The sequence below is a fragment of the Pleuronectes platessa genome, chromosome 13 (genome assembly GCF_947347685.1).
Source record: "Pleuronectes platessa chromosome 13, fPlePla1.1, whole genome shotgun sequence".
NCBI classification, from domain to species: domain Eukaryota; kingdom Metazoa; phylum Chordata; class Actinopteri; order Pleuronectiformes; family Pleuronectidae; genus Pleuronectes; species Pleuronectes platessa.
In genome coordinates, this window is record NC_070638.1 from 3,271,281 (window position 1) to 3,284,000 (window position 12,720).

Here is a 12,720-nt window from a genome sequence, read left to right on the forward strand (position 1 = left end):
GTTCTGAAGCTTTGCATCTGTGCCTGGGTATAATGTACTGACAAGAGTTCTCTGCTTCCCTGTTCTCTGTTTTCTTCTCTTCTTCTGCTTTCTCCTCTCTCTCTCTCTCTCTCTCTCTCTTTCTCTCTCTTTCTGTATTTCTGCTGCCTTTCATCATCCTTCTCCTGTTTCCTCCACCACCCCCTTTCCCTCAATCTCCGTGTCTTTTTCCCTCTTTCTGCCTGTTTCTCACTCTGTCCTCCTCCTTTTTTCTGGCTGTCTTCTCTGTTTCTTTCTCATCCATTCTGTCCATCTCTCTTGCATGACTTCCACGTCCTTTCCCCTTCCTTCCACCCTCTCCTCCTCTCCTCTCCTCCTCTCCTCTCCTCTCCTCTTATCCTCCTCTCTTCTCCTTCTCAAGACCCCACAGCCATGATGACCTCTTCGGGGGTGGACCACGCTGTGATCGGAGGAGTAGTGGCTGTTATCGTCTTCATCCTGCTCTGCCTCCTCATCGTCCTCGGCAGATACCTCATCAGACACAAAGGTCACCTGATCACAGACACACCCGCACACGGACACGTGCACGTGCATGCATGACAACACATGGAGATACACTTGCATAAATATGGATACATACCAACCAAGATAAGATCTCACTTAAAAACATACATATACAAAGAAATGCAAATGCCTAAATATGTATTCAAAGCCCAAGCTTCACTTGTTTTACCCTCAGAGCAGAATAAGAAAGTGAATGAAGGGGATGTTTATTCATTGCCTTTTAATACATTTTGGGTCACACAACTTCCTGCGAGATTAGATTTCCTGACACAAGCAACGTCTCTGCTGCGTATTTTCAATTAAATGATCAAATGTGGGATTCAAAGTGATGTGGAAGAGACTTAATTGCCTTCGTCCTCACATCAGCTCCTGTGCTCGGCTCCGTCTCTCTCTCTCTCTCTCTCTCTCTCTCTCTCTCTCTCTCTCTCTCTCTCTCTCTCTCTCTCTCTCTCTCTCACATTCACTTCTCAAAAAATCGCTTTTGGAATATAAACAAACGGGAACAAAGCACATTCAAATGTCTCCAGTCCAGCAGGGGAAATTTAAATGGTAATATCGACATGCTTTGGCCCCCAGGTGGCGCAGTTGGAAGCACATTACCCACCGCCACCAACACCAAAGTTTGCCAGATTCACTCCCCGGCTCCGGGGCCTCCAGCTGGGTCAGAATATTGAACACGATCACCTGGTGCCCGGTGTTCACATGGTGCCAGGTCTGTTAGGGATGGTGTTGCTGTGCTAGCGCCTCCCTCTGGTTGGTTCAGGCATCTGTTCGGAGGCGTGAGTGTGAGATGAAGCTCCGACAACAATAATAAGAATGAATTGAGATTTATTTAGCACAAAGCCAACCTAAAAGATAACGTGCACTTATATTCTATAACAAATATATATCCTTGATTCAATGAGCCTTTAAAAGTAGTTTGAGAAAATAGTCTAACCCTGAATTACACTTTCTATCTTTCGGGTTCTTTCAATGACGTCTCAGGGTCGTCATCAACAAATGGATGTTTGTCCGAGTCGGGGGGGGGGGGGGGGGGGGCACGTAATAACAGGCGGTCATATCTGTCATACTTTGGGGGATAGGTTGTAAACCCTGTCTCTGCTCAAAGATGGCCTCTGGCATCGGATGTAAATTTCCTCCTTGGTCATTCCTTGACTGGTCAAAGTCACAGACGCCCGATTGATGACTTTCACCTCTTCCTGGTCGAGGCAGCGAGAGAGTTTTTGCTCAGACGGTGAACTGGGACCAACATTTGCTTTATCGGTTATGTGCAACATCCGTTTATCAAAGTTATTCAATTCTCCTGGTTGATAAAAACAGAAACTTGTGTCACTGAGAGGAAAACCCTCTGGGATGTAGTGTATGGTTATGTAGAGTCTGACCCTTTGACCTTTTGATTATGTGTTTTCAGGAGTCTGTCTCAAAGTCTGTCTGTCAAAACTAAAGAAATCTTATCAAATGAAAAACGTCTTAAACCATTAAAACCAATGAATAGACATAACCACCGGGACTCTGTCTTCTGTCAGATCCTGTGTTTGACTTCTGCTGACTCAGCAAACCTATCATCTCCCTCCCTCGGTCTCTCACTCTCTCACTCTCTCTCTCTCTCTCTCTCCGTCCACAGGGACGTATCTGACCCACGAAGCCAAGGGCTCGGACGACGCCCCTGACGCCGACACGGCCATCATCAACGCGGAGGGAGGCCACTCTGGAGCCGAGGACAAGAAGGAGTACTTCATCTAGACCGAGGAGGGAGCAGTGGAGAAAAGGAGCGGCAGGAGGAGATGGAAAAGTTGGAGGACGTGTGGTAGTGGGGATAGGGAAGGAGTGAAGGGGGGGAGAAAAACCTCCATTTTGTTTTCTCGAGGCTTCAGTTCTTCACTCGGTCGGAGGGATGACGGGAGGGGAAGGGGGGGGGGGGGGGGGGGGGGTGGAAGAACTGTGGGCAGCGTGAAGTGATGAGTTGAGCTCCGACTTGGTACGACCCTCTTTGCATTGATACAGGGAAGTGAGATTTTGCACTTGACATACGGACAAACTGAGGTTACACACTCACACACACAGACACACACACACACACACAGACACACACAGACACAGAAAAACAAGCGAGTCGGTTTTGGGAAGCCCCTCTTCTCACGGACTCCAGCGCTCGTAGATGCTCAGAACACGGAACGCGAGCTTCCTACTAACACGTCTGAATTATGACATTTCTACTCAAGCATCGCATCTATTTCTAACTCGAAAAGGCAGAATCCTAACTCACATCCCCCCCCCCCCCCGCCCCCCCAATCCGCACCCAGCCCCAAGCCCGTCCTGATACTACACTTCTCACCACAAAGCCAACGTGCCCCCCCCCCCCGACATCCAAACCAGCTCAGTCCTTCACATTGTTTTTCTTTTGTCCCCCCGACGAGGCAGAATCCAAGAGATCCACGTAAATCATCACTGACAGACACAACCACCCCCCCCACCCCCCACTTTTTTTACTCCATGAAAACCTCTTTCTGTGCCGAAGATCCCCCCCCACCCCCACCCCCCAACCCCCCACCCATCAACGCAGCAACATGCAACAATCATGCAAAACTAGCATTCCCACCCTGCGCTACAAAGCCAAGGGGCTCCAGTATACATATATAAATATATATAAATATATATATAGAAGTATATAGCATTCTTTTTACTTGACAGAAAATGTTTGGTGTGCTGTAAATACACTCTCTGTCCTCTCTCTCTCCCCTCAGTCTCTTCCCTACTCTCTCTCTCTCTCTCCCCCCCTACATCTCCCTCTCTCCTGTATCTGTTACTGCGTTACAGTGACGTATATACTCTTAAAAAAAAAATGAACGCCTGCCTGTTTTTATTACGTACGAGACAAAAATATCAGTATCTGGGGGGAAAAACAAAAAATTATGACAAAAATAACCATGATGACGTTGCGATGAAAACTAACCTTAACTGCAAATACTTGTATGAGGAATGTTTCCTTGTTTTGTTTTTTTTATTTCCCGTTGTTTGGTTTTCAGGACTCGTGAGAGACGTCCTCTCGTCAGTGTCTCGGTGTGTTGCTGTCAGTGATCACAGTGTCTGTCAGTCTGTCGATCCGGGAGTCAATGAATATAATTTACAACGTGTGGTTTAGAATTTGAGGTTTAAGTTTTTTTTTTATGCTGTTTGTGTGTTGACTCCCCCCCCCCCCGTGTCCCGCGTCCACTGCCGCCATTTTGTTCTCCAGAAAAAACTAAACTGTAGCAAAACCCTGATCGGAAAACATTTTCCGAGGGGGGGGGGGGGGGGCGACCTGTTTGATGGAGCTTTTCCTGGAGCTCCACTCGGCCCTGCACCTCCCACCTCCACCTTCCCCCCCCCCCCCCCCCCCCCCCCCCACAGCAGACTGCTTGTCTTGGCCCGAGCACCCGGGCGCTAAAACTCATTGAGTAGTGACTTCATGACTTCCTCTAAGACGCTGGCACGGCCGCTGCCTGCAGGAGGTGAAAGTGCTCGCTTGCTTTCCACTACAGGGCCAAACCAGATTGCCTACATGCATTAAGACAAACCCTCCTGGCAACAAAAACAAAACACAAACCCTTTTCTGTTATTGTTCCTTCTTTTCTCTTTCCTGCGTGTGTGTGCAGGAATCAATCGCCAGCTTAGCACAAGGTTCCCACAAATGACGAGTGTTTTATTGAGGTGGGGAGTTGGCCTCGGTCCTGGCACGGCTCTGATTGGCCCCCGGGCGTGGAAATGGATTGCAATCTAACTAAGAGGCTCCGGGCTCCGGGCAGCTCACGTGCCAAGGTGTGGCTCGGCGGGCGCGGTGCCGAGCCGGAGTCTGGGCTGCACTAAGAAGAAAGTCATTCAGGAACTTAAACGCCCCCCCCCCCCCCCCCCGTACTCCGCCCCGCTCATCCATTTCTTTCCATTCTTTAATTAATCATCTGGTCTGTGTCCTGATCCACCTTCACCCGCTCTCCCCTTTCCTCATTGCCCCCCCCAACGACCATCCATCTCTGCTCGATGTCCGATTCTCCTCGCTGGTTCCTCCCTCGTTCAGGAGTCCTTGTAGACGTACAGTAGAAAGTAGCGTCTCTAGATTCGCCCGGCGTTTTGCTGATGGCTCTCCTCAGCACCTCCCGGGATCGTGCTACAGAGAGGAATCCATTTGCTGTTGTCCGTCGACCCGTTAGACAGTTACGTCTGTGATAGTTTTTTGTACACCTTTTTTGGGAATGTTCAGGGATTGTGCTTTTCGTACCTTTCCCCCCCCCGTCGCATTATCGTTAACCGCCACCGCGCTGTCTGCATTTAAAGCCCGGCCGGTGCGTCTATAAGCTAGCTAACATACAAAGGGTAATGTGACCCGAAGCAGGGTCAGCTGTTGTCTTACTTTCTCTCCTCCTGTGGCGTTCTCGTAAACTTGGCTTCACCAGTGTTTGAATTCCGTCGGACGCGGTTTCGACAAACCGAGGTGAATATTCTCTGGAGCTCACGACTCTGTTGATCCCACGTTTACACGTCGCCCTCCAGCCCGGTGCGTGCAGACCAGAGGACGGGCCTCGTCTCACGGAGCTCGCTGTCCAACTTCGGAAGAGACACCTTTGGTTTTGTATTTAATCCCAGTCCAATTCTGCTCTGTGAATGGAGAAAAGGAAAATCTGCCTCATACCTAAAAAAGTGTAGTGTCTTTTTTAAAACTAATGGACCTGTATTTGCCTGTAATTTATCGTCCTGTCCTTCGTCTTAGTTAATGTGCTAGCATGTAGCTTGCATGAGAAACGGTTGGAAATGTAGATAGTGTCGGGGGACGAGCTTCTCTCCTGGGACGAGGGCGGCGGTCGGACACCGGCTGACCTCCGCGCCGTTCTCTGATCTGCAAACATCAGGCCGTGCCCCCGGTTCAACCTTCTGTACCTCCTCATTAAAACAGAGGCAACTCACGAAGGCCCAGTTCTTCTTCTCTTGCCACCACCGCTCCATTCAATCAACACAGAGGTACAGAGGAACTCATAAATCCCGTGCGTCAGTGCAGTGATGACAAACTGTCACTAGATGCCAGCAAACAGCAGCTTGTCTTGTCCCAAGCTGTCCTGTCCTGTCCAGTCCTGTCCTGTCCTGTCCTGTCCTGTCCTGTCCGGTCCTGTCCTGTCCTGTCCTGTCCTGTCCCGCCACTCAACTCTCACCAACTCCTCTACGGGCAGTCGCACACTAGCTGCCTCTCATCCCTATCGTTTTAAATGCTATACGAACAAATTGATTTTTAAATTCCGTTTTGTAAAAGGTGTGCATAATCTTAAATTTAATTACTTTCAGTTCAACCGATAATCATATTTTTATTAGTTTGTCCAAAACTTGAAGGTTAGAAGTTTAGTTTATTTTGCGTATTTTATTGTTTCAACAACCATTTTTTTTTTTATTTTATAATTCTCGTGTATATAGTGTTGCCTTTACTGGATACTCTTACAAACGCACCCATACACACTTTGCACCCACACTTAGGGTACATGCACATCCACACACATATCTGAATATGCACAACAGGCATGGCGTATGTGACTATGGTGTATTTGTACATATGTGTGTGTATGTGTGTTTGTGTATGAGTGTGAGATGTGTATTAATTGATCCAAACAGACTCCGAAAACACTCTAAACGCGTGTTGCGTTCACGAAAATGTTATTATTTCAATTCAACTAAAATGACGTCTTTGTCTTTAGCATCATTATTATTTCTGGATGACAAGTCTTCCTTTTGAATAAATGTCCATATCACACGAGAGTAGTGCTGTCTGTCCTTCTACTACCGCCGGAGACGTCCCCGAGGCGGGAGCCAGCCGCATGCCGTGCTGCGTTTGCCTCTGTTTGTGTTCATGAAGTATTTGTTTTGATTTGGTTTTTCTGTTCAAAAATACCAGTTCAGTTGTTGACTTCAATAAACATGCATTTGGGTTAATTTCACCTGTGGTTGTCGCTTCTTCCTGTTCAGAGACGTTCAGAGTCAGAGTCTTTTCTTGTTGTTGTTACTTTGCAGGTAAATACACAGCTCTAGGGGAAAATGTGATACTTCTAAAGGAAATAAAAGCTCCAAAGTCCTAGTATTTGAAGTACTAATCTGACATTAATGACATTATACCTTATAATTAGTACTTGGTATTAATTATATCACCTAAATATAAATCCAATGATCACTGTGTGTAGTGTAAATAATCAACAGGGTTAAAAAAAACTCTTCTCATCCCCTTTTCACACTGTGCACTTACTGAACACGTCCAACAGGGGGCAGTGCAACACAATAACTCAAACCCCTTTGCCAAAAATATCAAATCTTTATAGTAGAAAACTGAAAACCTGAATTATACTAAATTTAGTTTCCTATTTGCAGACATGCTTTTCTTATTATTGCTGAAATAGATTATACTGTAAAACTGTTTCTTTCTTTCTCTCATAAACAGTTTAAAGGCCTCGTGGTCTCATGATCTTCCTTCCTTCCTTTCTTTCTTTCTTACTTACTTTCTTTCTTTCTTTCTTTCTTTCTTTCTATCTTTCTTTCTTTATTTCTTTCTTTCTTTCTATCTTTCCTTCTTATCTTTTTCCTGTTGCTTCCGCCCCTCTCGCTGTGTAGTTCGAGAGGAGGGGGGGTATTGTTAATGTTTCCACATGTTGATACTGGGTTTGATGTTAACAATCAGCCTCACACTGTACACATGCTACCAGTTAATTACACAGTAAGTAGTCCCAGTGCTCCCACAGCTGGATGTTCCTAACTCTCTCCAGCTGTCGGAGAGAAGCAGACTGAGCTCCTTCCTAAACATCGACTTATTCAAAGCACAAGAAGTATCATGGAAAACATCATGTTCAATTTGATTAAAATTAATTTATACTGTTGGCAATAACAAGTGTGTAATGCCTGTTTCATTTAAGGTTTTCACAAACTCAATTGCATCTGAATGAAATGTATATTCTACAACAAGATAGGCTCACTTTGCTGTATCTACAGACAATGAGGTCATGGACCTGTCTTCTCTTTTGGCTTTTGTCCCTTAGAATATTTGGAAAGTTTGGGTCTCTATACTTTAAACTGTGCAGGGTAACAGTCTCTCTGTCATAGCTGATCAAAGATAGGACGATTTATTTTACTTTGGCCAATCACAGACAAATATTCATTGAGCCAAAAACCAGCAGATCCACAACTGAAAGTCCAAAGAAAGGATTTCGGACGGTTGTCACTTTAATATCCACTGACAGGTCTTTTTCCCTTTTCTCATTTTCCCTGCTCTATAATTATGAAGTTATTTATTTTGAGTATTCATGACTAAACTTTAAAACTGATTCATGTAAATCCACGCGGCCACACCTCTGTACTCGGACCGACTAACTTGAGGAAACAATCCCTCCATTGTTACCACATTCTCATTCAACCACTGGAGAACTGTGAGTGCTGCATAAAGACATGTGGTTAAAACACACACAGACACACACACATTAAGAGCGAGGACAGAGTCAGAAATACTTGGACAGAAAATGTAATGTTCATACTACCAATAAAATAAGATGCTAAGAAAACATCTGCCTGGGTCTATGAAATATTACTTCTCTAATGTTTGTATACAAGGATAAAGTAAGCACTTGCTTTTGAAAAAATATACAAACTGCTGATTTTACTTCTAAAGATCTTTATGGGCCAACACAGGAAGAATAGAATCTGATCCAATCAAGTACAATCAACTTTAAAAACATGAACACTAAACTTTATATCTTGATTTGAGCAACCAGTCTATCGTGTATAGATACAAATACACCTCTAACTTGGTCATAGATGACTGATTTGTCCTTAAATTAATATATAAAAACATAAAAACATAAGCTGCTCTAGAATGTTGTGTGTTAAAGTTGCATTCACTCATTTAAAGCGTTTGATTGATTGAAGGTTTTCAGGTTCAGGTTGCAGTTCCCTCTGCGGCCACTGGAGCGCCCTCCTCTTCCTCTGTGGAGTCCAAAACGGAGATTTGGAGCAGGGGAGGAGGAGAGAGGGAGAGAGGGAGAGAGAGAGGAGGGGGTGTGTGCCACTGATTGTAAGAGAGAGAGAAAGAGAGAAAGAGAGAGAGGGGTATTCAGTCCTGTTTTAATGGGAATCCAGGAGGCACACAGGAAAGGGGGACGCAGAAACTGAGAAGGACAGAAAGAGAGAAAGAGAGACAGAGAAAAAGAGAGAGAGAGAGAGGGCAAATAAAAGTGGAGACAGGTTTATTTTACGCACGGGGGGTGAAGCCGAGGAAGAGGAGGGTGAAGGAGCGCTGGATTTGTTTTCCTCAGAACGTGTCTCCTCTCACTCCCATGACTCCGGGAGGATTCCAGCTGAACGCAGCCGCTCCGGAGGAATTGATGGTGTCTGCTGGGGGACGCGGAGCCGAGGGGAGGAATCTGAGCGCGCTGGGCTGAACCATGCCGACCCTGTGGATCCTAACTTTGGCGATCACCCTGAGCCGAGGTGAGACACGTTCGAACCCCGCGCAGCAGGAGGTGGCACGAGCAGGGGAGAGACTCTGCAAACTTTTCTTTGCATTTCTCCTCTGTCCATCCTCTTTGTCCTTGTTGTTTCCTCTGCTGTGTGTGTCTGTGCGTGCGTGTGGGAGGCTGTGCGCGCTCAGAGGCTGAGTCCAGTGCCTCTGCTATTGTGCGTCTATGTCTGGCACAGTGTGTGTATGTGCGCGTGTGTGTGTTGTGTTATTTGTGCTGCCCTGGACATCATCATTACAGCTCAGTGGCGCTGAAGAGTTAGAGTCGTGGGGTGTTCAGGGTCTCTGCTCCGCTGGGGGGGTAATGAGATTCAGAGTAGACACACGCACGCACGTACACGCACGGTCCAGACGTGTTGCGTTCGTCTTTCTTCAATTAAACGTGAATGGCAGAGACGTGGAGCATCTGTACGTGACATCGCTTTGACGTGACCTTTGAAACGCACTGATAGATAAATGTGGTTGACACATGCATGCACACGCAGTGGGTCAACACAATGTGCACGTACACGGGCACCAACACACGCACACACACTTTCTCTCTCTCTCTCTCTCTCTCACACACACACACACACAGACACGCGCGCGCACGCACACACATTGCGCATAACCTGCCAGCCGGGGATGATAGATGAGGCGAGGATCCAGTGCACAGTCTGGTCACCGGGTTTTAACATGAGTCACATTGGATCAATTTCCAACACACACACACACACGCACACACACACTCACGTGCATTCCATCAATCTCAGTGTGTGTGTGTGTGTGTGTGTGTGTGTGTGTGTGTGTGTGTGTGTACGCAGTGGAGAGAAAAGGCCTGCGCACAAGAGTCTCATGAGAGGCAAAGTCAATGTGTGTGTGTGTGTGTGTGTGTGTTTGTTAGAGACAGACCAGTGCGCCCTCTTCCTCTTAGCATGCAGGTAGAGTCTGGACGTGCTCGTGCTCGTGCCCGTGCACGTGGCCTGGCTGCGAACGTGCAGGTGCCAAGAAAAATTCATATTTTACCGTAAAGACGGAGACATATTCACTGGACTGGAGGAGAAACCCCATTACTAATATTAATGTCCCTGTTTATCGATCACCTTGATAGATTGCCCTCTCCCTCCCTCCCTCCCTCTCTCTCCAGCCTACACGCACACACGCACACACACACACACACACACACACACACACACACACTCACACACACACACACACACACACACACACACACAGACACACTGACTACCAGTGTTTGAGAGTGTGTGTTTCTGTTTGAGGGCAATCACAGCTCAGACAGAGGTGATTAATTGAGGTGGCCTGATGTGAGCAGTTCATCCAAGAGCAAGAGTGTGTGTGTGTTTGTGTGTGTGTGTGTGTGTGTGTGTGTGTGTACCTGTCTCAGCACCTGGGTCTCATGGTGCCGCAGGCCGCCGGTGTGATGAGCCACAGACGGTTATCTGCATAGACAGACAGTGAGAGGAGCTCGCAGGCTGGAGCAGAACTGACCACCTGAGTGGAATAGAACAGAATCTAATATCAGGATCTCCTTGAACCAGAACGTAGAAACAAGGTCCAGACACGACACAGAGAGAAACAAGAACATCAGCGTCTGGGTTTTTAAAATGGATGCATTCAGCTTTTAATGAGAATCCAGTGAGTGGGATGAGACTGATCGACAATATGATGAATCAGTGTCATCAGGACCAGAGCTGGAAGCTGGATGGAAGAGGAGAGAGAAGAAGACAGAGAACAGAACCGAGGAGAATCAGAGAGAGAACAAAACATGCAGAACATTAGAGAACAGAACAGTGAAGAACAGAACTGAGAACAGAACATAGAGATCAGAGAACGGAGAACAGAGAACATAGCACATAGAACAGAGAACATAGAACAGAGAACAGAGAACAGAACAGAACAGAAGACAGATCAGAACATAGAACAGAACATAGAACAGAGAACAGAGAACAGAGAACAGAACAGAACAGAACAGAAGACAGATCAGAACATAGAACAGAACATAGAACAGAGGACATAGGACATAGAACGGAACAGAGAACTGTGTTCTGCGCTGGAACAGAACAGAACACAGAAAAGAGCAGAACAGAGAACAGAGAACAGAACAGAACAGAACACAGAAAAGAGCAGAACATAGAACATAGACAAGAGAACACGGAACAGATAACAGAACAGAACAAAACAGAACAGAACAGAACATAGATCTTAGAACAGTGCAGAGAACAGATCAGAACATAGAACACAACATAAAACAGAACAGAACAGAACAGAGAGCAGAACATAGAACATATCATAGAACATAGCACATAGAATGGAACAGAGAACAGAGAACAGAACAGAACATAGAACAGAGCAGCAGATCAGTGTCTCCAGCTGAGCCTCTGTACTAAGCCTGTAAATGTGATCAGAGTGAATCCATCCCCTACATGCAGCTGCTGCAGCCTAATGTGTGTTTAGCCTGTTTGGACCCTTCCAGGTGTCGGCCTCATGACAGCTCCGACTGTCTGAGCGTCCTGATTTACTGCAGACACACACACACACACAAACACACACACACACACACACACAAACACAAACACACACATACACAAAAACAAACAAACGTCAACTACATCTCCGTGTGGTTGACCGCGTGTCTTTGGGCCTCTGTAATTACCACACGGTCCTGTTCGTGTGTGTGTGTGTGTGTGTGTGTGTGTGTGTGTGTGTGGCGTGTGTTGCTGCTGTGATCCGACGCTGTGCTCCCAGCGCCGCTCTGGCCACAGGCGAGGAAGCGTGTTTCTCACAGTCGATTCTTGAACAGCACTTTTGCTTGAGCTGAACAATTTTGCAGCCTGATCATGCAAGCAAAGCAAGCAAAGCAGTTCTTGCACTGCCAGCACCTGTCCCATCTCCCTGCAATCCCCCTTTCACACACACACACACACACACACACACACACACACACACACACACACATGCATGCACACACAAACACACTTTCTCTTTCTACCCCCCCCTCCAACACTCTTTTCTCGCAGATGAAAAGAGACAGGCTAAAAGACAGAGAGATGGAGGCAGGGAGTGACGAAGAATGGAAGAGACAGCGGGGTTCAGTCCTAATCTGTTGACAAGAGGGGATGTTTGAGGATAAACAGAAGCAGAGCTGCAGCGGGAGAGAGAGAAAGCGAGAGGGCCCCACTGGCTCGAGTCTCAGCTTCAACAGCGACCCGGCAGGACCTGGAGCGTTTGGCGCTTCACAACTTGATGCGCAGGTTCATTCCCACCGTGTGGGCTTCAGAGGCTTTTTTACCCCGAAAAGTTTTCGCCTCTTGTCCAAAAGAACCAAAACCTCTCAAAGAATCTGAATCTAGTCCAACTGCCTTTGAATTCTTTACGACAATCACACAGCAGGAGACAAAGGCGGCTTCTAGACATGCACCGAACTCCGAGGCTGTGTGTGAGAACGCAGATATCAAAGTTAGTTGCTGAGGACTTTCTCTGGAGTCACTCTGGAAGTAAACTCTCTGGTTAATGTCCGGGATCCACCATTCTTCGGAGTTCACATCTGGGATCAATTGCTCCGATCATTTGAACTTTTAGATCGCTGCCCTACACCAGCTCTTCGTGAAGGGATTCCTGCTACGTCAAGATTCACTAAATTTCATCTACACTTCCTCACATCGGCC

The 12,720-nt window shown here is 46.7% G+C and overlaps 2 protein-coding genes across 2 annotated transcripts in view; both read left to right on the plus strand.

Moving 5' to 3' along the window:
- cadm3 (cell adhesion molecule 3) overlaps positions 1-2,465 on the plus strand; it is a 45,950-nt gene extending 43,485 nt beyond the window's left edge. The window contains exons 9-10 of the mRNA XM_053437905.1: positions 302-526; positions 2,168-2,465. Of these exons, the coding sequence (XP_053293880.1) occupies positions 302-526; positions 2,168-2,286 (344 nt within the window). The 3' untranslated portion in view covers positions 2,287-2,465. The remainder of the gene's footprint in view (positions 1-301; positions 527-2,167) is intronic.
- A 6,132-nt stretch (positions 2,466-8,597) lies between these two features.
- Positions 8,598-12,720, plus strand: part of kirrel1b (kirre like nephrin family adhesion molecule 1b) — a 73,047-nt gene continuing 68,924 nt past the window's right edge. The window contains exon 1 of the mRNA XM_053438589.1: positions 8,598-9,027. Coding sequence (XP_053294564.1) covers positions 8,982-9,027 — 46 coding nt within the window. The 5' untranslated portion in view covers positions 8,598-8,981. The remainder of the gene's footprint in view (positions 9,028-12,720) is intronic.